The 27,291-nt window shown below is 35.5% G+C and overlaps 5 protein-coding genes across 5 annotated transcripts; 3 read left to right on the top strand and 2 right to left on the bottom strand.

Annotated features, from left to right (window-relative positions):
• The first annotated feature begins 46 nt into the window (after positions 1 to 46).
• LOC100783117 (E3 ubiquitin-protein ligase MARCHF11) lies at positions 47 to 5,376 on the top strand. Its single transcript, XM_003521339.5, has 8 exons — positions 47 to 342; positions 1,120 to 1,524; positions 2,649 to 2,811; positions 3,430 to 3,709; positions 3,893 to 3,965; positions 4,041 to 4,131; positions 4,217 to 4,296; positions 4,796 to 5,376. Exons 1-8 carry the CDS (start codon positions 262 to 264, stop codon positions 4,937 to 4,939), a joined length of 1,317 nt encoding a protein of 438 aa, XP_003521387.1. The 5' UTR covers positions 47 to 261; the 3' UTR covers positions 4,940 to 5,376.
• Positions 5,377 to 6,024: 648 nt separating this feature from the next.
• On the bottom strand, positions 6,025 to 11,562 carry LOC100782580 (dystrophia myotonica WD repeat-containing protein). The gene is made up of 11 exons (XM_003521338.4): positions 10,958 to 11,562; positions 10,197 to 10,514; positions 10,008 to 10,116; positions 9,823 to 9,916; positions 8,856 to 8,943; positions 8,669 to 8,752; positions 8,247 to 8,343; positions 8,056 to 8,143; positions 7,710 to 7,815; positions 7,526 to 7,618; positions 6,025 to 6,756 (listed from the first exon to the last, which is right to left on the bottom strand). Exons 1-11 carry the CDS (start codon positions 11,132 to 11,134, stop codon positions 6,358 to 6,360), a joined length of 1,653 nt encoding a protein of 550 aa, XP_003521386.1. The 5' UTR covers positions 11,135 to 11,562; the 3' UTR covers positions 6,025 to 6,357.
• A 2,011-nt stretch (positions 11,563 to 13,573) lies between these two features.
• LOC100784186 (fasciclin-like arabinogalactan protein 11) lies at positions 13,574 to 14,557 on the top strand. The gene has a single exon (XM_003521341.5). It carries the CDS (start codon positions 13,635 to 13,637, stop codon positions 14,367 to 14,369), a length of 735 nt encoding a protein of 244 aa, XP_003521389.1. The 5' UTR covers positions 13,574 to 13,634; the 3' UTR covers positions 14,370 to 14,557.
• A 3,632-nt stretch (positions 14,558 to 18,189) lies between these two features.
• On the top strand, positions 18,190 to 19,150 carry LOC100782044 (fasciclin-like arabinogalactan protein 11). The gene has a single exon (XM_003521337.5). It carries the CDS (start codon positions 18,264 to 18,266, stop codon positions 19,008 to 19,010), a length of 747 nt encoding a protein of 248 aa, XP_003521385.1. The 5' UTR covers positions 18,190 to 18,263; the 3' UTR covers positions 19,011 to 19,150.
• A 2,249-nt stretch (positions 19,151 to 21,399) lies between these two features.
• Positions 21,400 to 26,636, bottom strand: LOC100781496 (dnaJ protein P58IPK homolog). Its single transcript, XM_003521336.5, has 9 exons — positions 26,337 to 26,636; positions 25,050 to 25,215; positions 24,277 to 24,478; positions 23,955 to 24,115; positions 23,777 to 23,870; positions 23,446 to 23,658; positions 23,157 to 23,237; positions 22,158 to 22,376; positions 21,400 to 21,900 (listed from the first exon to the last, which is right to left on the bottom strand). The coding sequence occupies exons 1-9, from the start codon at positions 26,470 to 26,472 to the stop codon at positions 21,700 to 21,702; spliced, it is 1,473 nt and encodes a 490-aa protein (XP_003521384.2). The 5' UTR covers positions 26,473 to 26,636; the 3' UTR covers positions 21,400 to 21,699.
• Positions 26,637 to 27,291: the final 655 nt, after the last annotated feature.

Raw genomic sequence — 27,291 nt, 5'->3', positions numbered from 1 at the left:
GCTGTAAAATAAAAAGAGTGAAGTTAGTTAGCATCAGCCTCACTAAACTTTTTACTTTTGTGCCAACCACACCTTAAAAAACCAGAAAAGCTGAAACGTGTCTGCTTGAAGCTTTTTATGCCACTTGTCTTCTCTCCTTTTTCCAAATTCCCTTTATGCTTCTTTCCTGCTCCAATGATCGCAGCAAGATTTCGACCTTCTTTTCTGCAAAATACTGTCAGCTCAAACTCTTTGTGGGTTTTCGGCTGAACCCCTTCATATATGGCCACTGAAGCACATCGTTTTCCCAAGATTAATAATGACCAAGGCTCTTCTAGTATACCTCATAACCCAATTCAAAAGGTACTTTTTTTACTATTATGTTCTCCACTTCATTCAGTTGCCTATTTTTATTTTCCTTTGTTTTACTCTAATTAAGGCTAAGCTAACACTTTCTTTATCATATATGTTCTTTCAATAGTTTTTAGTGTTAAAACTTAAAACCTTTAGAACATTGGTTTCTTTACTGGAATTCACATGAGTATTTATCAGTTCATACCTTTGTACACTGATCAATGATCATCATCTCCACTGTTTCTAACTCATTTTGCTTTGGTTAATATATATCTAATTTTAGCTGTACGCCTGCATATATGCACACAAACCTGCCACATTTGGCCAAGCAGATATTGGTTCTTAAAGAGTTTTTTCCATTGAATTTATGGAAGTAATATGAATTTCAGAACTAGCCCAGGCTGAAAATTTGGCCAATCAAAGCATCCAATTTGTCATCAAGCACAGACAATATTATCTTCAAAATATTTTCATGATTTTGTAGTGTCTGTTACTGTGTCAAACTAGATTAGTAAAAAAACATCTAAAGTTATATCGAATGGCAATTTGGTGACTTGTATGGTTAGCCCTGTGTTACATAAGCAGTCATCAGTTCTGAACACACGAGTCAGAGAAACTCTTGCATAAAGTCACATCACGTTGATGCCTATCTACTTAGTATATCTCTTCTGTACTTGTAAAATGTATGCATAAGCTAAAAATAGGGAAAACTATGTTTTGTTGCGAAAATATGTGCGTATAACTTTGAATAGAGATGAAAGTTCATTTTGGCTTCTTGATGTGTAGGATGTAGAGTCATCCGAAATAACTGAGGAACTCCCTAGTAGACATGCACATGGTAGAAGGAAAAACCTTATCTTGGAGATACCAACAAGAACACTAGATGAAACAAGAGAGGAATTTTTCAGAACAAACCAACCTCCAACTCCATCTCCTAGAAGCCAAATCAATGAGTTCCAAGGTCCTTTGTCAACCAAAAATATTAAATTTCACAAGATAAGTTCAGATGTTGAAGAGGCTTCCATCCCAGCACTTGACGGTTCCCCCCCGGAGCCACTGCAAGAGCCTATGATTTCAAGAACATTATCACCTAATGAGATGAAAATATCATCCTTACCTGTCACCCCAATTGCTCAGTCAAATCTGGAGTCTGGACATGGAGGGAACATTGCCTATCCAGCAACACATGTTGTGAGTGCCTTTGCAACTTATACTAAGGATGCATTGTAATGGTCATATTTAATTATTTAAAATAAATTGACATTGACAACAAAGTGGAAAACCATTGTGGAAAAAGCCCTTCTATAACTTGGGATGTTTCTAATCTCGCTTTGTATAACTTTTTTCTGATAAAATTGTGTAACACATGTATTATTTACAATAAATATACAGATTGCTAGATGTTAGCTTTGTTAAAAATATGGATTTCACTCTCCTATAAATATATCCAAATTTGAACCAGTAGATGTCGTATTGTCATTATAGATAGTTAGATATGGTTCTTTAAGCATTGGTTTTCCTCTACATCATTAGTTTCAAAAGTCTGCTTACTATCCTACTATTTCAGAATTCATGCAACATGCACCTACATCTGATCAGTTCAAATCTGTCAAGTATATCAAAAAATAATGTTATATAAATGACAACAATTTTAATACTAAACATATCAAAGCTCACATAGCATTAACACTTGCACATCTTTTAAAATATCAATTTCAATGATAATTTCATTTAGCTTGTGGTAAAGTTGAGTCAGCCAACTCGTTTGCCTATGTTAATTATCTATTGCAGGAAGTGTGACATCAAATTATTTTATATGAAAGTATAATAGTCAGATTTCAAATAGATAAATTTGGTACCTTCTTGTTGAACCATTTAATTTTGATCTAAAGGTAGGGTAAAACTTTTTTTTTTTTTTTTCTGCACTAGCATCTGATAATATGTTGACACTTATTCGAGTGTTTGACTATGATTACAATTACCCGAGAAATCAAACTATTTTAGCAACATGACAGCATGCGATTGGATGTTGGTGGAAGGTGGCAGTGGATCAAAACATAGCTCTTAAAATCCTAGATTCCTATGCACTAAATATTTCCTTCTTCATGAGATGCATTCTGTAATTCCTGGTCACTAAACCTTATATCCCTTTTTGCAAATTACCCAAACATCTTAATACTATAGTTTGCTATGCTAATCTTATAAATCAAAACTATTTTTATGTCCTTTTATGCCTTTCCAAATCATAATTGAATTTGGATACTTTGATGTCTCCAAGATAATTTGTCATCCATTTTATTTTCCTCATTTTACAGAAGAAAGGACTGCAACTACCAATGCATCGTTCCCGTTCAGTTCCCGTGCTTACTGAAGATGACAGCACATATGTAGGTGCCATGTTTCGTATTGTTCCTACCACACCACGGTTGACAAAGAGCATTGCCACAACATCTATGAAATCTCCGCCTGACGATACCGGTAACTTTCTTTTTCTTGCTTGTGTAATAAAGTTATATCAAAGATACTAGTAAGTAGTAACTTCTTCATGAATCTGAAAAAAGGTCATATAACTATAAACTTCCAACGATGTATTTTTGTCTTGTCTTGACTAAAACTACATCCTGCTCAGAGATGGGTTGAATTTTGTTGGTTATACTATTGTTTGTTTATGTTGGTGATCTCTGAGCCTTAAGTTCAAGTTACTCAAACTTTCTAATATGCTCATGACATTGATTAAACCAGTGAGTGACATAATATGATTTCTTCATGAGGAATTAGTATTTGATTTTTCATTATTCTGCATAATAGATTCCTAAACTAGAGTTTCTTTTAGGTAGGACACAACAGTTGGGAACTAATACGTTTCTGGCCTAAAATTTAGATCAATCTAACTAACCTTTATTTATTCCTGTTAAGCTTTCATTTTTCCCTAACATTTCCTTCTATTATTATTTTCCTTTCTCATCTAACTCAATGTCCTACTGGGGCTGTTTTTCCATTTCTAGCTGTTGTTTTACATCTATGAACGTGACTAAAAAAGTAAAATAAGTTTATTGTGTTCTCTCATGTTTGAGTACACTGCCCTCTCTGGTCCAGTTGAAAATGAGGATGGGGAAGATATTCCTGAAGAAGAAGCCGTCTGCAGAATTTGTTTGATTGAATTGGGAGAAGGTTCTGATACACTTAAAATGGAGTGCAGCTGCAAAGGTGAACTTGCACTGGCACACCAAGAGTGTGCAGTTAAATGGTTTAGCATTAAAGGCAACAGAACATGTGATGTGTGCAAGCAGGAAGTTCAGAACCTTCCTGTCACTCTTCTACGAGTTTTAAATGGCCAAACACTTTACTTGACAAGGAGTAGAAGCCAACAATACAGGCAAGGAGTATCTTTTTTTTTTATCGGCAAAAAGGTTAATTTGTTAGAATGTTAGTTATGTTAGCAGAGTGGATCGAATCTGCAACCTCTCCCCTCTTCCCCCCTACCTTAAACATCCACCCACCTTATATTGATCTCCAATATTTCCATATCATCTAATAACGATTTTTAGAACTTTCACAGGGTTTGGCAAAATATTCCCATTCTTGTGATTATCAACATGCTGGCATACTTTTGTTTCCTTGAGCAGCTACTTGTAAGTATTAATATTCTTTGATAATGTTCCCTTTGAAGTATATGAATTCCTAATGATGATATCATTGTTGGTCAGGTTTCAAGTATGGGATCTGGTGCTGTTGCCATTTCTCTCCCTTTTTCATGTATACTAGGTCTACTTGCAAGCATGACATCCACAATAATGGGTAGGACTTTCTCTACTATTGGACAACACTATATATTTGATTTCTGCCTTTGGTATTGCACTGATTCCCCTGAATTTGTTCTTAGTGACGTGTGAACATGTTTGGGTTTATGCAATTGCCCAGTTTGTTATGGTGGTTCTCGCTGGACGTCTTTTCTATTCACTGGTAAGGAAATCCTGTGTGTTTTTCCCCCTTCACCCCTTGCTTTGTTAACTCCTCTAGCCTAAGTGGAGCATGTTGCATTCAAACAAAGTTCAGTTCATAAAAACAATTATTTGTAAAATTTGGTTGAAGGCACAAGAAGTATAGAACCATGGTCAGTAAGCTCAACGCTAAATAGTTAAATGTAAGCCAAAATTACGTGAGATCCGAGTGGACTAGAATCTTAATAAGGTCTCTGGTTTGATTTTTATAGATATAAAAAACATAGTTGAGAGGGAAATTTCACTAAAGGTGACCAAGCTGGTTTTCTGATGAAAATTAGTTATCATAAAGTTGATAAATATATATTTCATACCTATAACTTGATAACATAGAAAGAAAGTTAAATGTAGATAACAATAGCATAACAGTGGGTTTCAATTTAGTGGTTTCCAATTGCACTGACAAAAAAAATTGTCACAATTTTCCATCTCTAATGTCAATTACTTTTGTGGCATGACAGCTTAATAAGCAAGCCGTTCTATCTATCCTACTTGCTACATTTACTGGGTTTGGAGCTGTGATGTGTGGAGCTTATATTCTTATTGAGTTTTTGAAATGGAGAAGACGATGGCTTGGTTCCCAAGAGGTGGTACTGCCTCATTAATCACATTCATCAGCGACCACTCACCAAGCTTTGACTGATTCTCAACACCATGGAAATAATGTGAGAGACACTGCAGTGCATGTGAGTGTGAGTTGACATAGAATATACTTTTATATTGATGGTGTTTAATTGGCTGTATATAAAAGTATAATGTATGGACTATACTTTAAGCACATTACACCCTTTTTTGTCTCCGTGGTACTCGCGAGAATACACAAGTATCGCATTCCTTGTATTGAGACCGCTGACTCGAAGCCAGTTGTATTGTAACTGTGAGGCCATATTATAATATTGGACTTGCAAGAAACTTCTGAGCAAATCCTGTAGGTGAAAAGATAAAGAAAGGTTGTTTTTGTACAATTATAGGGGAACAAAAAGGGATTCTGTACTGTAAAGATGGTTGAAGAGATGAATACACATGTCTTATTTTGGTTTCAGACCTTTGACCAAAGGTATTTCCACACATTGCCTTCTCTACATGTAATCTTCTATGCTAAACAACCAGAAAAATTAATGATGACAATAAACAGTATATGGTACTTTTTAATGATTCTTTAATGAACTACAAACTGTAGCATTCAACAATAAGAGCATCTTTGTTAGTTTGTTGGTTCGTCGTAATTCACCCCAAATCTGCCCCTTAAAGAGGAAAGGAAAGAGAAGAGGAGCTAAGAGAAAAAGAAAAACTCGTTATTTGATTTATGAGACGAGAGGAAAGGTCTTACTAGGAAGGAGAAAGAAAAACACAGATAATATAATGAAAGAAACTAAAGTTAAAATGAGATTTTAAAATAATTTAGTAACTCACGGTCTAAAATTAATAAAAAAAATTTCTTCAAATCCTCAATATTAAAGGAAAAGAAAATATAGAATACAAATTTTAAATCCTTCATTTTTCTTTCTTCCTTGCAAATTTTTGGACATAAAAAAAATTCTCCCTTTTTCCTTCATTTCCCTAACCAAACACACTCTTACACTATAAACTATACAAATGAGAAATATTAGCCTAGTCTCAGCACACACGACACGGCACTCCTCAGCTTCATGCAATTCGTGTTGATGAAGAAATAAGTAAAGCCACAAAATTAAATGCCAACACAATAAATAATGGCTTGTATGTATGGACTTCAAAAGTACCGATCTCCAAGGACCAATTTTCACATTATTCCTGTAATCACTAGTCAGATATCCTAATAACAGCCGTTTTATAATTACAGCAGGCAGCCGGAGAGAACTCTCTCTCCCATCCTCTCAGTGCCATCAATGGCATGCTCATCCGTAAATAACTGAATATACAATAGACCAGTTGGTTCATCTTTACTTGAATCACTATGTTAAAACTAGGAAACCAACTGGATAAAAGATAAACAAACCATATAAAAAAAATTTCTTAAAATTCCCTTTAGATTAAGATTTAGTCATTGCTTGTAGCTAGAATTGCTGCTGATCTTGCTTGAAAGTGAAGGTTTCTCCTTGAGGCTGGTAGCTAACAAGTTTTCAGAGTTGCTTGATTGGCTCTCAGCAACCCCTGGCCTCATCCAAATTTTAATGTGCCCCTCCCGGCAGGCAGTGAGCACAGATTCCTGGGTAAATATCAAGCCAGAGAGTGGTTCGGTATGCACACGGTGAGCAACCAACGGAGAGATTTTTGGAACATCCCGCATACTCGGAGCAGGTTGCAGGGTACCCAATGGGACAACATTGTCCCAGTGCGATGACTGGCTTCCAGTACTGTAAGTCGGGGATCCACCAGGTGGCCGCCTCAAGGGCACTACAATCTCGTCCATTTCCAGGTCCCACAGAAGCAATTGTGTATCCTGATCACCAAAATTTCTTAGTTCCAAAATTTGACCAAACACGAGCTTGGAAGGCAAAACACATTCATACAAATTACAACCACACTTTTTTCTTAAATTGCAAACACAAGATGCTCTGAGAAATTAGAAATGCCTAACTTCATCATACAAAAACTGAAAGCCGCTAAACTGTTGTACTCAATTACTATGTAAAATATCGATATATATACTATATCCAATTAAATATTTTTTTTTGCTTCAGTTTTCACAGCAGTTTTAACCTATGAAGCACGGACACTCCAGCCCCTTGCCGTGTCCGGTATCCGACACGCGTCCGTGTCAGTGTCCGACACCGACACGACACCCGTACTAGGTTCTATATTTTGAACATTACAGGTGTTCACGTGTCCGTGTCCGGTGTCCGTATCCGTGTCAGTGCTTCATAGGTTTTAACCAAGTATGTTGTTATGCTAGTAATACTAAATTCTTAGAAACCAGTCCTGGATCCAATAATTGAAAACCATGACTGAATCTGAAAAATTACCCCAGTGACACTATCAAAACATTTGAAACCAAAATCATCTAGCAATCAGCTAATTTCTAAGCAAGCAGATACATCAACTTTATTTCAAAACTGCCATTATATCACAGGGAAAAGTGATGTGAAAAATTTAAAGCAGAGAGCAAAAGCTACCACAGATCCATGTTAGGTATACCAATGAGTTTTACTTAGAATGAAAAGCTACACAAAGAAAAAGTAAAAATTATAATGAAACATTTTTCTGAGCACCTGACCAACAGAACCAAAACGATATGTAACAGTCTCTCCATTGTCATTTGAATTTGGTGATGTCCAATATGAATCAAAAGCAACTCCACTGACCTGATCATGGCATTTGATACAAACACTACATTAACCCTACGGTAGCAAAGTTTGCTACAAGCACACAACTAAAAATTGTCAGGCAACTTACCCATGAGTTATGTCCCTCGCCCCATGCCACAACCTTGCGATCTTCCATGCTCCAAACTTGAACTAAATCATCTTCCCCTCCCGTCAAAATATATTTTCCATCCATGCTATTAAAGCAGAGTTATTATTATGAATAACAAAGTGGGATAAGGGTTTGATGTTGTATCATTATGAAATTGTATTCTCAAAGTATTAATTAACCCAAAAAAGAAGAATAGCAAGCTAGAGGGTGATAGCTATTAATATTTTATATAAGCTCTAGAGTAAAAGGTGAACTAGGGAAATAGGAAAATGATCTATAAATTCCAATATCACAAATTAATTAACTAGAACCAAACAAGACTAACCTCCATGCACAACATAACAAAGCACCATAATAACTTTTCCCGCCACATATAAGTTGCTCTTTTGAGTAATCAAACACTCGCAAGTAACCTGGATGGAGTAAGTAAAATAATTTTGAGATGTTATTTTTTTGCAAGGATGTGAAAACAAGTAGAAATAACACAGTGAGGATGGAATTGGATTAAAAATATACCATCTCGTCCAACAGTTGCTAAGTATGCCCCATCCATTGAGAAAGAAATACTATTAATTGAACCCTGGCATATATGCCATCTGGCTATAGGATTACTCTGCAAAGACCAATACTTGTTTTATTAAAAAAAAAGTATAGATATAATAATGCAAAATATTCTACAGGAGGGCCAATTGTAGAATTCATCATTTCATCCAAAAACTAATTATGCCTTGGATGTATTAATTGTACAGTCAATCAAGTGTTCAGTGAGAAAGCTGCAAAATTCTACAAAAACTTAGCAACCATAACTAATAAGTGATAAAAACTAAATTTAACTACAGTAAAATCAAAATAGATAGGCCAAAAGAGAGGAAAAAGGTAAAATAGAAGTTGCATATCAATAAGTTGTCAAGAAATCAAAAGGCCATCAAATTCAATACCTTACTGTAACGTGCATGGGCAACCGAAAATTGAGTTTGATCCTTTACAACTGGGAAAGAAGAATCACCAGCACCATCTTTGTTCTGAAATAGGAAAGAAGAGGTAAATATCTACTTAACTCATCATAAGAAAGATATTCATAAATGAACCATAAAGTAAGTTTCTCTTTTGATGATTGAGACTTGCCTTTTCGTATACATACAAATTCCCATCAGTGTGAGAAACAACAAAAGAACCATCACCTCCAGGCACCCATGCAATACAAGTACAACGACTGTTGAATTCAAAATACATCAATTAAGATAGGTTCCAATCAGTGCCATTGACATACCATTCCAATACATTAAAGTTCTAGAATGTAAGCTAAGCAATTCTAATCACAATTGAGAATACTCAATGGCAAGAATTATAACCACTGAAGTCAACTACATATCAACATGAACATATTTTACCCAGTAAAAGTAACACACTTAAGAGAGAGAATTAATATTCTTTCATAAAATTAAACTAATTTTTCCACTGACTGCGACACAATTAAGAGGTATCCAACATGTGATGAAGGCGTGTTCAACAAGTGTCGTGTCCGAAAAGTGTATGACATGCTGACATGTTATTCACAGAGGTGTCAGTGTTTCCTAGATAATAAATGCTAATGAGCTCCATAAGGAAAATAAAACTAGGAAGTATCAAATGAAAAGAAAAGCTTTTATTATATCAAAAACACAAAAAAAAAATTTAATACTTACTTTTTTAAGTAATTGAAAGCATTCAACAGAAGCATTAAGTGCTCCTTAACTGGTGTCCTTAGAACACTCATTAACAACTAGCAAGACCAATAACTTACTCATTTTGATTGCTGAGTGACATTCGATGCATAATGATCAAAGTTGGACCATCTGCACATAACATTAACAGCTCTTTTGTTTCTGATAATATATTCTTCAAAACTGACACTAAATGCTCAATCAACATACTGGAATTTCTAAAGAAAAAATGCTTTTTGTGTGTGTGTGTGTGTATTAGCATACATGGCAATCAAAATTCAAAACTGTCTGTAATTACTAGCACTGGCAAATAAAGCCACGCAACAATTCTGAGAAAAGTTAACACTCATAATTAAAACATTACAATGGATTGGATAATTAAATCTTGCCTGTTATTGACAGAACCATCTTTGTTATAATGCTGGGCCCCAACAAGCTTTTTACCAACATCCTGTAATTGCTGTCTCAATGACACTGAGTAGACTACAAGGATACACATAGGAACAATAAATTCATAACGCTTAAATTTTCCTCACAAAATGAAAAGTTAAATTTTAGCAAAAGACTTCTTTACCATCGCCAGAGTTCAAACCAATGAGCAAATCATGCCCATCCTTAGCATCCTGATCAAACGTGTGGCACACAGGATTCGAGTTACTGAAGTGAATAGACTTTATGGGGTCCTACACGCAACAAGAAACCTCTCATGAACCATGAAGCAAACCCAAAATTCTTAAAATCCATCAAAATCTGACCAATATACCTTGTCTTGCGAATTCAAATCACTAATGAAAATTGCATCCCCGACATTGAATATCAAGTATGTTCCTTTCCCGTCAAAATTCGGATTCGCCATTGCACTACTTGTACTCGAAGCACCAATGGAACTAATCCTAGTATTTCCTCCATTACTCTTGCTGCCACCATTGCCTCCAACAAAACTAAGTGCCCGGCTACCATTGCTTCCTCCCAGCAATCGAGCTGCCGCCGACCGTACCCCACTGCTGGCACTGAAACTTGACGATGACGAAGCGGTTGGGGTAGAAGGCGCAGGCTTGTCCTTGAGATGTGCCAGGGTTACCTGCTCATTCAATCAAACCAACAATTCACTCATATGCTAAGACAATTCCATTTTGTCACAATAAACAGTAAGAACAGGAAAAACATTATAGAATTCCCCGATACTAATTATACAAAATAGCTAAAAAGTCAATAAAAAGAACATGCGGAACTGAATGCCAAGGCCGACAACTCATCTCATAATGAGAACATTCCTCTAAAAAACTTTGCCACAATTGAATTCAGTAGAGAAAATCTCGGACGAGTCAATATTAGAAAAGAATGCAATGAACAACAAGAAAAACCCTAGCAATGAATGAATAAAAACACGAAGAAAGACGATGTAAAAAGATAGATAATTAGATAACACATAATGAGCATTGAAGAAAGCAAGTCTCTACAACCCTAAAACCAATAATTTACAATCAATAACAGTAAGTATGATCGCAAAGGTTTAAGGGAAACCTGAGTAACGGTTTTGCCATGGGCGTAATGAAGAAGACCGGAAGGGTGAGTCTTCTCGTATTGAAGCTTATATCTTCCCTCGGGGGTTTTGAAATAGGTCTTCAGTCCCGGCGACTGCGCCGCCGTTCCCGACGAAGACGACGGTGAGATCATCGTGCCGTTGGCTGTGTTCATCATCGTGCCGGGCCGTGCCGCCTCATGTGCGCACGATCATCGTATCGCAATTCAGCGCGTGGCTACGCTAGGGTTTGGAAGGTACAGCAATGGCTTCAGTGCCAGTGCGGATCAGAGTTCAGAGGAAGGGTTTGCGGCTGTTCGATTTGATATATGCGCTGGCGATGGCAATGGGAATGGGAACTGCCAATCGCGTGTTTTTTATATTCATCGGTCAACGGAATGGACGGCCACGATTGCAGTTTGCCAATTAGTTACTTTTTTTTTTTTATCTTATCTAACCGCATCAGTTTCCAGTGTAGAACTGAAAAACGCGATTCAGGGAGACGCCGATATCGATAGGTTCGATGCGCCAAAATCCTGCAAGAAAGCAAAGCTAGTCTAGTCTACAACTACAGCTACAACAAAGCACGACACCGTTCATTCAACGTGTGTTGTGTTGTGTTTCGCAATCCTTCATATCTAATATTGGGAATTGCTAGGTTCACCCCCCTGAAGAAAATCAACGTACCTCTGTCATTAACAATCACACCAACCACCACCACAACCACCACTTACCAATGTAACCAATGCACCTCAATCAAAACAATCACAACAATGAAAGACCACCTCTCACGAGAATGAATGCAAAGAACAAAACAATAGAATGAATGGTGCATGAAGAAGGAAAAGGAAGAAGAAGTTAGCAGGGGTATTTTCGAAATTTCAAAAAATTACTGGGTGCACAAGAAAAAATGCTGGTGCACAAAGCAATTCCCTCTAATATTGCTTTGTTGTGTGTGCCAACGTGACATCGGCATTTCCGTTCACGTGAGCCCGTGTCCACACACACCACTCCACGCCAAAGGCCCATCAACACACTAAATGGACTCCCGGAAGCCCACTGCAGAGCACCGCATAACTCTTAAATTGAGAGTGCAATCTTCTTATTAGAAAACTAATATTGATATGAATTAATTTTTTTCTCTTAGTTTTTTGTTATGAATAATTACCTCGTTTTAAAGAAATTAATCTATTAATGAAAGTTGAATGAAGTAAAAAGCTTGGTCTCTCATAAAATGAAGATTTGCAACTTGAATTCCAATTAAGAAATGTATCCCATGTAATATACAGCCAAGTAACCATGCCTAAAACAACATTATCTGCTACCAATTAATTGTAGAAAAATAGAAGAAAAAAGAAGTTAAATCTTTTCTTATCGTGTTAACTATTCCTCAGTGACTCAATAGAATGATGGCCCCATTTAGAGGGGTTTATGGACAGTTTATTGAGATTTGTCTTATAAATGCTTACGAAAGTGTTTGACATAATGTATAAAAATTGTCCTTTGAGTGCTTCATAAGATCTTTTGAGCTTATTTTAATAAGTTGTCTAATATGGCTTATTAGAAACAGCTTACGTGGCACCTTAAAAAAGACCAAGCTTCGATCGATTCTTGTTAGACCCCAAGCTTCAATTTGTTCATATGTATGTATATAAATCTTTTACTTTTAACAAGTTTGTCCAAACAGGCCCATTTCATACAGTTGGTCTAGGCAGGATGGTGATCAATTATTATGTTTCCAGAATACAAGAATTTCGATGTTCAAGTTACTGAGGGCAAGAGTCAAGAAATAAATAAAAATGAAGAATAATGCATACCTTAAATAAAAATGAAGAATGATGCATACCTTAAGTGGGATTATTCTTATATGTAGCTCGTCGATCTTACTTACGTGAAAATGCAACTCCTAAGACAATAAAATGACATATTTTTATTCAGTTTCTTTGATTCCTGCTTCTCATATTTTGGGGCTCTGCTACTTTGTGTTGCAGTCTTGCAGACACATTCATACAGGTTATTTGGTCCGTTTGCTTATTGGACTGACATGGACTGAGGCTTATGAGCATATCTAAGTGTTTTGGCCAGCTTATCTAAGTACAGAGTAAGAATTTTTCTCATAGTATTATCCCTCTTAATATGTCGCATAGTATGAGTCTAATTGTCGAGTTGGCATGTGTAATTCATTTCATTTGGTAGGTTAGTTTCCACAAATAAATAATTTCTTTAGCAGATGAAGCCATGCGCTAATATAACTTTTTATTGCTAAAATAGATGCAATTTTTTAATATTATTTGACATAAAAATACAGTATAAATATTAATTTTAGAACTGGTGGTTGTCAGTTCTCCTTTAACTTAGTTGAAATTAAATTCTACTTGCAAGGCCACTAGAATTTGAATCCCACGTCAATCTCTCTAGCCTGCTATTGTTTCTGCCTCCCAAAGCAATTCCTGCTCCCCTTTCCTCTCTGTAATGTCCTGCCTTAGAAAGAAAAATTGATTGCATGAGGGCCTCTTGCCACCTTATACAAATTGCAACCTTTCACCTAACTTTTTATACCAATCTAATTTCCACTCACCCTCAAACCTTAACACCATATAATATAAATACACAACACCACATCCCCTTCTTCCACTTGTGACAAAAATCTTAGTCTTCTTAGCTTCCTCACTCACACAAATGGCAAAGCTAATCCATTTTCTCCTTTTCCTTTTCATCCAAACAATTTCAGCCCAAACACCAGCAGCACCAGCGGGCCCCACCAACATCACCCAAGTTCTAGAGAAAGCAGGACAATTCACAACCTTCATTAAACTCCTCAAAGCTTCACAAATAGCTGATAGAATCAATTCACAGCTGAACAACTCAAACCAAGGCCTAACCGTGTTTGCACCCACTGATAATGCATTCTCAAGCCTCAAAGCAGGAACATTAAACTCCATAAACTCACAAGACCAAATGCAGCTGATACAATTCCACATTCTCCCCACTCTCTACACCATCTCACAGTTCCAAACCGCAAGTAACCCCTTGCACACGCAAGCTGGAAACAGTGATGATGGAGAGTATCCTTTAAATGTGACCACCTCAGGGAACCAAGTGAATGTAACAACTGGGGTGGTTGATACAACAGTGTCCAATACTATCTACAGTGATACTCAGCTCTCAGTGTATCAGGTGGATAAGGTGCTTCTTCCTATGAAGCTTTTCGGCGCGACGGCACCGGCTGCTGCACCGGCGGAGGCTCCTGCGCCATCCAAGCCGGAGAAAAATGTCCGGGCAGGGGCTGCTGATGCTTCATCTGGGTCATCGGGTTCATCGGTTGATGCTTCGAATGCAGTGAGTTTGAATAGAAAGACAGTTAAAGGTTTTATCATGACCGTGGCAATCATTGTTTCTTGTTTGTGGATGTAAGTCTTAAAATGGCAACTTTTGCCCTGTATTTTGTTCTTTTTTTTTTTTTTTCTTTTCTTCCGAGTTAAGTTTGAATTGATTGATGATGGAGATCTCGTGTACTTTTCTGTCGCTACCAAGTTAAAATTTTGGGTTCCAAGTAAATGATTTTTCTTTCCCCCTGCAATGGTGAATTTTTGCTCATCCAATCCAAATTGTGTTGGTACTTGAATTTCACAAATCTAAGTCACAACTAACCTTTTCTGTTAGTTAGTGACTTGGAGAGTTTCACTTTCAGTTATAATTAGAAATTAGTTGTGGCTACCCCGTGTTTAAGTGGTAGTAATTGAAGCATTGAATGAATGAAAAGTACAGTTCTTTTCTTACTATGGTCACTCTCAAATCCTCTCTTAACAGTTAACACTCGCCATAGAAAAATCTGAAATAAACGATCAGTTCGTCGTGCTACTAGGTGCGTATTAGAATGAAATTGGATTTATAGCTTGAAACGATTACTGATAGCAAGCTTTTCCACACAGACTTTCAGATGCATTATTTATTATTGAATAAAATTTATTGAGAAACATGCAATTATTTGGATTACTTTCATGAACTTTCACTTTGAAAGAAATTGTTCTCCAATTATTGGTTATCATTTTGAAAGAAAATTGGCCTCAGATAATTGGTTAAGTCTTTAATTATTGGTTAGGAGATACCTTCATGAAAAAAAAGTAACTTATATTTTAAATGAGTAAAATCAGTATTTACATCTAATAAAAAAAATATTTATATGCTCTAAATTGAAAATTTACATGATTAAATTGAAATAATAAAAAGTAATAAAATAAAATCAAAAGCAATCTTAAATTTAGATGATGAAAATACTAATTTTGCCTTTAAATAACTGGTGGTCGAAATGTAATTGGCAATTCTTTTTTCAAAAGTAAAAACATATATTAAACAATTAATCAACACTAAACAATCACAGCTGGTAGCATCAATTGTTGCGCTAGTAGTAACTAGTAAGTAGTAAGGCCACCCGTTGGAAGGGAACCTCATCATTTTCTATCATGGTAAGTCAAAATATTACTTCTCAGAGGAGAGTAGTATGGTAACCAATTGGGATCGTCCTTTTTTTTTTAACCACGGCGGGTCAAATTATATATTGTTATCCTCGCTGACATGTTCAACATCAATATAAGGGATGAAATATTAGAGCAAGCCCAAGCCGAGCTTTAATGGTGTACTTACAAAGACTTTGATACTTCATTCACTGTTTGTAGGTGGAGGTTAAGAATATGAAGTTGGACAGTATACTTGATGTCTCTGAAATATTTATATGTTTTTACTCAGATTAGATTATAGTAGTGATTCTTATATGATGAGGCATGGGAGGTTCCTCTAGGAGTGAACCACATGATATTTTTTTGTTTGTTTCTATTGGTTTATGTGTGAAATCTTATGTAGTACAAACGAATACTCATTTATTTTTGTCGAGAATCAATGTAATATTTTTTAATTTGTTCAAGGTCGTTTGGTATTTGTTTACATTCTAGACATGGATTAGTATTCTGTTAAAATGTAAACATTTTTTTTTCAAATCTTACAATGTCTGATATTCGGATTTTAAAAATTAGTACATCTACATCTAACCAAACACTGAAAGGAAGAGTCTTGTCATGGATGGCTCTGATGACTTGTTGACCTACTTGTTTTAGACTTCAGTGAATTGGTTTTTAACTTTTCTTGTTGCTGTTTAAGGCATTGAATCCTCTAGTTTTGTGCGCGAATGAGCAGGACTTGTTCATGGATGAGTTCTTTTTTTAGGCTGTAAAATTATTTTAGGTGAGGTGAGGTGGTGGTTCCTCTTTTGTCAAAGAGGGAAGATGCTCCAAATCAGGATCAAAGAAGCAATGGTCATAGACATTTTCAAGAATGGGAGTTTGCTCTAGTTGGACCATCCTTGATGAGTGGATTTGCAAAGTTGCAGAAGGATTGGTACAAAACGTGAACAATTTCAATGAATAATTCCCACGGATGGTGCCAAATGTTCAACACCAGTCCAAGGGATGAAATATTCGAGCAGAATCTCCACTGAGTTATATGAGCTGAACTTCAATGGTATACTTAGCAAGGACTACAAGGCTCAAGTTAGTGAATGTAGGTGAAGGTTAAGAGTGTTAAATTAGAGAGTATAACTAAGGCCTCTATGGTCTATTTATATCATTCTTAGACAAAAATAGTTATTTTTATGTGATGAGGCATGGGAGGTGCCTCTGAGGGTGGATCACAACTGCATTGCATGGGCGTTTATATAGAGGCAAAAGATTCTCAACCCCTTTGTAGAATTGAGTCTGCTTATCTGCAATCGAGCTTAGTAGTATCAAGTCAATGTATTGTCTTTATTCATTTATGTGGGTCAAAGTCCTCTGGAGGGGATCCAAACCAACAAATTGGATTTTCTCTAGCATTTTCCTATACAAAAGAGAAGTGTACTCCAGCAATAAAATTTTAAGAAAATGATTAAATGATAGAGAGGATGGAGAGAGTACTTATTTTTTTAACAAGTGTACTTATTAAAACATTAATTTGTTAATGATTAAAAATACTAAATAAAAAAACAAAACTTCTAAGTTCCTACTTGTAAATTGTTATATTTTTCATCATGTATTTATTCTTTTTGGATTTCTTAATAAATGAACTGAGTACTTAGATTTCATTGTAAACCAAAAAACAGAGTACATAGTTTGCAGCTTCCAAAATAATATCAACTGAAAAATACCTAGGATTCAGAGAATTGATGAAAGACATGCATACTTTGAGAGTCAATACCGAAAAAATACTTTATACGGAGAAATTATATTTGAAGCACCGATTATTTCAGTCTATTTCTTTTTTCTCGTTATATCATATATAACTTATTATAGTGTGCATTAGTAAACAGTATCAATACATCATTATCCACATATAAATGAAAAATCAACTTCTCACGGCAATTGCTTGATAACATATTGTAGTCGTAAGCGTATAGTATATGAATTAAAATTTCAGGAGTGACAGTTGCAGCTAAATATGGGATGATGGACACTCGGCACTAACTAAAATTTTCATAGCGTTAACTGTGTGTCTCTATTCAATTGACTCAAATGCGTGAAAAACTGTTACGGTTACCTGGAATTTAAAGTCATCTCGTTACATTGTGACAACCACCACATAAAAAGAAAACGGGACAACATCAAAATGCGCCTCCTTAACTAACATCCACCTCATCATCACTTGTTCACAAAGCAAAAATTTCTGTAAAGCACATTGCTTATCTTACAAGCATATGGGGGATGCCTTATTACGTATTTTACCTAAACGACCATTAGCAAGCGATCCAAAATTAGTCATAATATATTATTGTGGTGGACCCTTGAACAAAACTTTTTTTTCTAAACGTAATTTTCATTGGATATAATCCTGTTCAAGTCAGATAAGATTATTATGGACGGTAAAACTCTCTCTTCAAATATTTAACACAAATGTATATTCATTTGAGACATCTCATCAAGTTGAAACAACCACACATCGATTAATTCACATATTCTACAAAACAACATTCTCTAACAAAATCATCACCAGTTTTTTTTTTTTTTTCAATCTTCACCAATCAAATTTGCGTTCATCCATGCCAGGGAAGCCCCCACCAAGGGACTCCCCTCCCTTTAATGTCATGCTTTTAGAAAAAAAATTGATTGCATGAGGGCCTCTTGCTACCTTATACTAATTGCAACCTTTCACCTAACCTTTTAAACAATCAAATTTCCATGCACCCTCTTCTTAATATATATTACGACACCACATCTCTTCCTTCCACTTGTAACAAACATCTTAGTCTTCTCTTCTTAATTTCCTCACTCACAAGGAACACCAATGACAAAGCTATTCAATTTCCTCCCTTTCCTCTTCCTCAACATCTTCATCCAAACAATTTCAGCCCAAGTAGCACCGGCACCAGCGGGACCCACCAACATCACCCAAGTGCTTGAGAAAGCAGGACAATTCACAACCTTCATCAAACTCCTCAAAGCCTCACAAATAGCTGATAGAATCAATTCACAGCTAAACAACTCAAACCAAGGCCTAACCGTGTTTGCACCCACTGATAATGCATTCTCAAGCCTCAAAGCAGGAACATTAAACTCCATAAACTCACAAGACCAAATGCAGCTGATACAATTCCACATTCTCCCCACTCTCTACACCATCTCACAGTTCCAAACAGCAAGTAACCCCTTGCACACGCAAGCTGGAAACAGTGATGACGGAGAGTACCCTCTAAATGTGACCACCTCAGGGAACCAAGTGAATGTAACAACTGGGGTGGTTGATACAACAGTGTCCAATACTATTTACAGTGATAACCAGCTTGCAGTGTATCAGGTAGATAAGGTGCTTCTTCCAATGAAGCTTTTCGGCGCGATGGCACCAGCTGCTTCACCGGCGGAGGCTCCGGCACCGACCAAGCCGGAGAAAAATGTCCGGGCAGGGGCTGCTGATTCTCCTTCGGGGTCGGACACGTCCGCTGATGCTTCGAGTGCAGTGAGTTTGAAAAGGCACATGGTTGAAGGTGTTACCTTTGTTGTTGCTGTTGTTGCCATGGTTGTTTCTTGTTTCTGAATGTAAGTCCTAGGATGACTCATTTTTCTTGTTTTTTTCTTTTTATGTTTTTTTTTTCGTGTTGGGTTGATTGATGATGGTGGTGGAAATCTCGTGTGCTTATTGCTACGAAGTTAAGAAAATTTTGGGTTCCATATAAATGATTTTTTTTTTCTTCTTTCCTTTCATAATTTAGAGTTGGAGCTATTTGTTTATTATTGTTGAAAGTATGCTTGTTCTATCGCTCAATGCTCGTCTTTGCACTTGCAAGACAAAATCAAGCTTTGTAACTTTTATCAGAGAGTAAGATGGTGAAAATTTTGCCTAATCCAATCCAAATTGTATTGGCCCCTGAATTTCGCATATCCAAAGTCATGGCTATGGTTTTTTTTTCCATTCCACAGTGGTGGAAAAGTTTACGGTATATCGTCATAATTATAAAAATATAAAGGACATAGAGTATACTGGGTACTATAACGATTAATTTATTTTATTTAACTTATTTTGGGTTTAACTCAACTTGTAAATCGAAGTATAGACTATAGAACTATAACATAGTTAAAGATTAAACAACGTAAAACATGGACCAAACGTGTCTAATTATCGTATGAGTACATAGAAAGGCTACTAAATGGAAGTGATCGAATCCCATCTTTTACCTAGTGTGACAGGAGTAGGGTGGTCATGGATGGGTCCTGGTTGGTCCAACGACTCCAACATTCCGAACTCAAGTGAAGGGAGAAGCTCAAATTAATTCAAAACCACGAGTTTGATTCAAATTTTAAATAAGCTTGAAAATATCAGTTTAGGTATCAGGTTTAAGTGCATGGAATCCAAAAACACTACCCGAACCTATACCTTTTTAGCCTATAACAACTTTTATGTTATACTTTTATGTTTGAGAAGTTATAGCATAACAATTCTTTCCTTTTTATGCTTGCTTTCTTTTTTCCTCCTTTTTTTTCATTATTTAATAATAAACCCGATCAACCAACCCAATCCGAATATAATTGAAGTTGCCTCAATTTGGGTTGATTAAAAAAATTAAACCAACCTAAATGAATTAATTATGAATCAGTTTAAATCTAAATATCTCTCTAAACCTTACTAGACTTGTGCCCAGCCTTGACAAGAGATTGTTTCATTGTCACCTCCACTTGTTTGTCCTCATACTTATTTAATTTAATTTTATATTTTTTTCTTCAAATTATTGATTTAATAGAAAAAAGTAGAGTAAATTATATTTGTACCTTCTGTATTTTTCTCAAATAGCATATGATACTATTTCTTTTTTTTACATTACTTTTATCTCCATTCTGTTAACGTCGTTAACTAACGTTAATTGAAATATGTGAGCAGACTAAATTATTCTAATACCTTTGTTACACTTGTACCCCTTGTATTTTTCTCAAATTGTACCTGATATCCCTCTCTTTCTTACAATACTTTTACCTCCCTTTTGTTAATGTCATTAACTAACGTCAATCGAAATATGTGAGCAAACGAAATTGTCCTAATATCTTTATTAAATACTCAATAACAAATTAACAATTAATCATATGAATCAACTTTTCTTATGGCAATAACAATTTTTCCTTTAATATTTGACTCTTACTTCATTGTTGCTAATATTTGAAGAAAATGCAGCTTTTGATTGAAACATTATATCAAACACCTAACCATCAAAAATAAATATTTCAAAGAAAGGAGTTCAAAAAACCCAAATGCAAGAGCAAAACACTAATAGGCATTGCTGGGAACATGTTTAACAAAAAACGCACCAACCAAACGACTCAACACTCTCCAAAAAAATTGAACTAAAAAAAAGAAGAATGAAGAGTGTTAATACATGAGTACCAAATGGAATCATGTCCATGTTTAAGAGGGAGAAAATTTGGGTGTAATACAAGTTAAACAATTAATAAATCTTTTGTAAGGTGCAAAAAAATAGGAGTATCAAATGCAATTTAAAAAAACACAGTGCGAATATAAGGATGAAGATGAAAGTATTTGACATAAATTTTTATTAAAAATCATATGAGTCACATGTGCTTACTTTTTGTTAGATTATTAAATAGTGTTTAAGAGAGATGAGGTCTAAGTATAATGAGTTAAAAATTAAGAAATTTTTTTGTAAGGTAAAAAAAAAATGTCGGGTGCAATTTTTTTTAAAAAAAGCAAGAGATGTAAGTGTAATCTACTAAAAAAAAGTATTTTATCTATTATTCAAATTCAAAAAAAAGCACCACATTAAATTTACAGTCCACAACTGCACGCGTGACAGGTCCAAATATAAGCAAAGGACAAGAAAAAAGAATTAAAAATTTTATTCGATATTGCAACTAAATAGACTTCAAGCGGCAACTCAAATTACCATGATGTTAATTGCGAAGCAATTCAATAGATTTAAATCCATCAAAATGTATCATGGTTGCTTGGAATTTGAAGTAATCGTTACATAGTGACAACCACCACAAAAGGAAATGTGCTACATCAAAATGTGCCTCCTTAACTAACATCCAACCCCATCACTTCTGCATAAAGCAAAAATTCTCTAGAGCACGTTTCTTATCTTACAAGCATCCGGGGATGGCCTACGTATTTATCTCAACAACCGTTAGCAAGTGATTAGTCAAATATAATTGTTGTGGTCCCTTCAGAAAATTAAATATATATATATATATATGGGGAGTGCATGCGGCTTTCTCAATCAAAAATGGAACTCAAATCCACCGCCGCCACCGCCAGGAAAGCCCCCTCCAAATCCACCACCAGGGAAGCCACCCTCAAAAGTATATGTATACCCCCCACCACCAAAAGGGTTGAAACCGCCGCCACCACCACCCATTCCCGCCTCTTCAAGGTCCTCCCCTCTGTCATATCTTACACGCTTGTCTTCGTCGCTGAGAACCTAAAACACATTGCAACAATCAGTTATTCAACAAAATATTCAAATCCAGATTAATGCCCATAACAACAAAAAATATGATTGTGTAAGCAAGATAAATATACCCAAAAAGAGAAATGCTAGTAACTACACACTCTTCTTAACACACTTATTGGGTGAATTTGGTACAAGTTCCACCAAAATGGAAGTAAGACAAAATTTGATGGGTCCCACTTAAATTTCACCTAATATCAAAACACGTGATAGTAATAGTAATAGACCTCATATGCAGCAGCGATTTCTCGGAATTGAGCCTCTGCTTCTTCCCTCTTTTCGACATTCTTATCTGGATGCCATTGTAAGGCGAGTTTCTTGTAGGCACGTTTTATATCAGCAGCCGAAGCTGTTTTTGAAATTCCCAAAATTTTGTAGTAGTCCTTGCGTTTGCTTATCTTTAAAGCTTTCTCGGCCCTCATTACTGCTTCACGGATATTCATATCCTGCAGTTATAGATAAACTATTACTCAAACACACAGAATTAGTTCAAAGAACTGTTGAAACTTGAAAACTTTCAATTCACAGCAAGTCAAAAACCTTAAGATACTATGTTAATAAGGCACTTCGATACTTGCTGATAATGTAAAAACTGAAATCTTTTCACACTGACAATGATCAAAAGTAAACTCTAGGAATAAATGCAAAGAACACGAAACAGGGAGAAAAGGGAAAGCTTTAAACGGTAAGGTATATTTTCTGCTTAAAATTAATACAACTAAAGTCTACAGACAATTCTGAACCTCCAAACCGCATACACATACAAATGCAAGTAATTTATAATGGGGTATGAGCCAACAACTAACTGTTGGGAGCTTTTAAAAAAATTATATTTATGCATCATATTAATTAATAAACTGAGACTGAGGGATTTCAATCTTAAAAGTGTAAGAAATTCAGAACTGATTATGAACTAAGGGATTAACAGAAATGAATATTGGTACCAGTGCTGCTGAGGAAAGTAGGGAGCATAAAAAAGTTAAAGTTCTTCTTTAACCTTATATGAATAGACAACGACTAGCTTTGTTTAGTTAATCTCTCCATCAAACACTTACTTCTAGGATGAGTGTGTTTTTTTGTATCTTTTTCAAGGATTTCTTATCCTTACTTCTAATCCAGAGGAAGGGAATTCGACATTGAATATTTGTTCCTCACAAAACTCATCCTAAATTATAATTTATTAGTGATCTGGAGCATGCTATATGAGTACAACTTATATAACAAACCTGAGGAGATTTTTGAGCAGCTGATCTCAGATCCTCCACAGCTCCCTCCCAATCCTCTGTTAAGAGTTTAGCTTCTCCTCTCTGCAACAAATAACATCGAGATAAGACAGGTACTAAGTGCAGCCTACACTACAGTATATTTTACTGCAATTCCGTATTTGTTCCATTGCACTCAACAAAGCAATCAAACAATGAAGAGACAAATTGCTAGCAGACTATTGCCCAAAAAAATACAGCTAAAAGTTGAAACAAGCACAAATGCACAATGATGTTTAAGATTATAGTGAACCTGAACAAGAGCTTCCACAAGCTCCTCATCAATCTTAAGAGCTTCACTACAACTGTCCAAGGCATCTTTTCCTCTGCCAAGCTTGACTAGCACTTTACATAAGCCAAAATGAAGATCTACATTGTGTGCAAGATGGATAGGGTCAACAGCAAGTGCAGCTTTGAATTCCTCCACTGCCACGCGTAGTTTACCCTTGTTTGCATTATCTTCAGCCTTTCATATAGAAATCAAAAGACAACCAACCATTCTTCAACACCCAAAAGAAAGAAGAAAGGAAAATAGACTTCAGATGCAATGTAAAAAGAAATTTCCATTGTAGATCCAGGCTTACACTTTTACTCTTTTTTAGTAGATTTTTCAATCCAAAATATGCCTTTTTCAGTTCACTATGCTCTGGATCTAGGCGGAGGCCTTTCTGAAAATGCCTGAATATATGTTCACATATAAGATTGATTATATAAAAAAAATTATTCAAATGCCTATGTTAACATAATTTCCACAAGACAAACCTAGTGGCAACATCATGATCAGCTAAATAGTAATATGCACGGCCACGTAACAACAATGCCTCTAAATTATTTTCATCTTCCTTGAGAAGAAACCCAGACTCAGCAATAGCACTCTCATACTCTTTATCAGCAATTAACACCTTCACTTTAAGAAGCTTAGCCTGCAGAAAATAATGCATATAGAGTTAACATGCTAGTTCCACACACCAAATACCAGCCCAAACCCAATGCTTAGGCATTCACTTTAAGACTATATAGTGTAATTAGAGAGACATAAAATATAAAAGATATTTACGGAACTATAAGAGCATAAAAGAGTTACCTTATTGCAAGCTGAAGAAAAAACAAGAACAACTTTATCAATATATTCCAAAGATTTTGAGAAGTTGCCTGAATCATAGAGGGACTGAGCTGTTTCTAGAGCACTTTGAGCCTGCAATAGTTGAGAGAGCTCCTTTTCTGCAGCTGAATCTCCAGGTTTTAACTCCAGAAACTTTTTGTAGCTCCTCTCAGATTGCTCATATCTACATTAGCCAAAAAGCACCTGAATGATATAACTTCCCTATTAGGAATTTGAGAGACTTGGGATGAAGGGGAAGATGAGGGATGGGATGTGACAAAAGGAAAGAATCATGATGGTCAGTTTCTGAAACAAAATTTCAAAAATAGGGGCTCTGTTTATATCTCTGCTAACTTTAGGAAGGAATGCACCAGGAAGGAGAGCAGTACTGCTGTTTTTCACAATGCTTGATCAATAATAAGAAGGTTTGGGATATATCCCCCACTCCCTCACAAGTCCCAACAAAAAAGTGGAAAATTTTAAAATACAAATAATTTTGAACGAGTCAGCATTAAATAAATAAAAGAACACAGTCTAAAAGCACTTTGAATGTGCATAAAGAAATGCTCAAGAGGGCATCACTTTAGTAACCGACATCTTTGACAGTATCTCCTGTCATTAGGAAATAGAATATGGAAATCAAAATATGATGTGCTTAATTAATATTCCAAAAGCTTAGCCCAGAATTTAACAAGGAATGTTATCAGAGATTCAAAAACAGGGAGGCAGGAATAATACTTGCAAATGAACCACACCTGCATAACTGACGAAGAACTGAAGCTCTGAAAAGGTACGCTTTTGAAAGGGTTGGGTCTGCTTCTATTGCAGCATTTAGATCATCAAGTGCCTCAGTATAATCTTTAACTTTTATGTTCTGTGATGCCCGCTCAAACAACTCAGCAGCATTTTCAGGTTTTCCATCTGATCACATCCACAAAAACAAAACAAAGACAGTTCAGGCAACAGAAACTGTTATCAAACTTGAACATAAAACCGCTGCAGAACTTCAAGAGAAGTAATAAAAATAGGAAAAAGATTTTGTAGTGGGATTTGTGCACTTAAATATTTTTCATCATTCTCCTAATTGATAAACAAGGTTTCCTTGTTAAATTTAAAAATAAAAATTGAGGCAAAACACCATATACCACAACATGTGTAATTAACAAACTTGGAAATTTATGCCTGGTAACAAAAATTTCACTTCAGAGTGCAATTATGCAAAACATGGGATAAAAGTGAACCACGGAAAACATTAAAACAATCCAGAAGATGAGGGAAAATTATACAAAGAACAGAAAGCAATAGCCAATGCACAGCATGGCTTTCAACGGGGCTGTTCAAAAAACACGTCATTGTAGGGAATACACAAGAGATTCATGGTGAAGTCATTCAGGATCAGGTGTATGCAACATTCATTTTTTTCTAGGATCCAAGACATTAGAATGAAAAAAGATGAGGCAAAGCTGTTAGAGTAGCTACATAATTAGTTAAGAGTATTTTGAAAATGGGTTTCGTGGTTAAGCTTAAATAGGAGGGATAGAAGAGGATTCATTCTAAATTGTTAATATTGAAGAACTAAGCACTAGCTCACTTAATGAGACACCCTTTTCTCTGTTTGACATTCAAAATCTACCATGACAGATACGCTCTTTCACTTTCTCTGTTTTCTCAGCTCTCTCTCAAACCTCAGATTCTGCTTGTTGGTTTCTTACTTTTCTTTTCTTTTATCAGTAAATATTAGTTTTGTTAGAAACGTCAATTAGGGGGTTCGAACCCAAGACCACTCCCCCCTCCCCCCTCCCTTCTCCAACTAGACCAACCTTATATCTCCTGGGTTCTTATTTCTTAACACTTATCTACCATTAAATCCAATGGCACACCAACATATCTTGTTAATCTACTTCAGTTTCTAATAGATATCCCCATTAAATTTATTTCCTATGCAGAGTACCAATCTACAATTAAATTGTAAAAAAAAAAAAAAACAGTAAATAAGAAAAGGGAAGAGAAAATGAATCGATGGAAAGAGATCAGGGTGGTACCGGAAGCAGAGACGAGAGGTTGAAGGAGAATGAGTTGGCAGACCAAAACAAAATTGAGTACGAAGAATGTGTAGAGCAATCCCCTGTACGCCACCGAATCCATCGTCAACAACGAAAAACCTATAACATTGAACATTGTGAGATCTCTCTTTTCCTCTGTGATTTCGAATCCTCGTTAGTTATTTTTCACATTCGCAGAGAACAAGTCGAGGGCACTGTTCGTCAGAATCACCACACGGAGACTATTAATTTTTTTATTACGATGAACTGGAGGAGTTGGAACAAGAAGCGAAACCTAATAGGCTAATAGTAATAGCTGCTTTTGCCTACAAGGCACGATGTTCTACATGTCATCCCACGTAGCTTCTCCAATCACCGCTCTACACGTGGATTTTACCACAACGCTGTCTCCTTTACATAACACAGCTGCAAAATACGACCAATATTGATCTGCCACGCCAAATTGCTACTCTTAAAATGACATCTCATCATTTTCATTATTCAATTTAATTTTAAAATAAATGATATTTTAGTTCCTAAATATTTAAATTAGTTTTCTAAAAACAATGTGTAAAAGTTATAATTTAGTGCCTAATATAACAAATTTTATAACTTAGTCACTGAATATATATAAAAGTATAATAATTTCTTTCTTTCATTAAATTTATAAGATTATTTTATTATTAAGTTGTTATATATTCAAATATTAATTTGACATTAAATTATATTTTTTAAAAAAAATTTGACATTAAGATGTAAATCTTAAAAATTAAATTGTCATGAACTTATTTATCAAATTTTTTTTTCAAAAAGTTATACATAAAAAATATTTATCACACTTTTTCCACATTCAATAATTAAATCAAATTTTTTATTTTTATAAGAATTAAATTATCACTTGTTTACACATTTAAGAATAAAATGATCATTTATCCTTAATTTTAACCAATAGTTT

This window comes from Glycine max, chromosome 3 (assembly GCF_000004515.6).
Source record: "Glycine max cultivar Williams 82 chromosome 3, Glycine_max_v4.0, whole genome shotgun sequence".
Lineage (NCBI taxonomy): Eukaryota > Viridiplantae > Streptophyta > Magnoliopsida > Fabales > Fabaceae > Glycine > Glycine max.
The sequence above is the reverse complement of the archived record's forward strand: the minus strand, read 5'-3'. Positions and strand labels throughout refer to the sequence as shown.

Coding starts and splice junctions, on each gene's coding strand:
- LOC100782044 (XM_003521337.5), top strand. CDS start 18,264: ATGACAAAGCTATTCAATTTCCTCCCTTTCCTCTTCCTCAACATCTTC.
- LOC100783117 (XM_003521339.5), top strand. CDS start 262: ATGGCCACTGAAGCACATCGTTTTCCCAAGATTAATAATGACCAAGGC. Junction 2,812..3,429: donor ATCTCCGCCTGACGATACCG/GTAACTTTCTTT, acceptor TCTCTGGTCCAG/TTGAAAATGAGGATGGGGAA. Junction 4,297..4,795: donor GACGTCTTTTCTATTCACTG/GTAAGGAAATCC, acceptor GTGGCATGACAG/CTTAATAAGCAAGCCGTTCT.
- LOC100782580 (XM_003521338.4), bottom strand. CDS start 11,134: ATGATGAACACAGCCAACGGCACGATGATCTCACCGTCGTCTTCGTCG. Junction 8,344..8,668: donor CCCATGCACGTTACAGTAAG/GTATTGAATTTG, acceptor TGGTCTTTGCAG/AGTAATCCTATAGCCAGATG. Junction 7,619..7,709: donor GCGAGGGACATAACTCATGG/GTAAGTTGCCTG, acceptor TGCCATGATCAG/GTCAGTGGAGTTGCTTTTGA.
- LOC100781496 (XM_003521336.5), bottom strand. CDS start 26,472: ATGTTCAATGTTATAGGTTTTTCGTTGTTGACGATGGATTCGGTGGCG. Junction 25,216..26,336: donor ACCTCTCGTCTCTGCTTCCG/GTACCACCCTGA, acceptor GGATGTGATCAG/ATGGAAAACCTGAAAATGCT. Junction 23,871..23,954: donor GATCATGATGTTGCCACTAG/GTTTGTCTTGTG, acceptor ACATATATTCAG/GCATTTTCAGAAAGGCCTCC.
- LOC100784186 (XM_003521341.5), top strand. CDS start 13,635: ATGGCAAAGCTAATCCATTTTCTCCTTTTCCTTTTCATCCAAACAATT.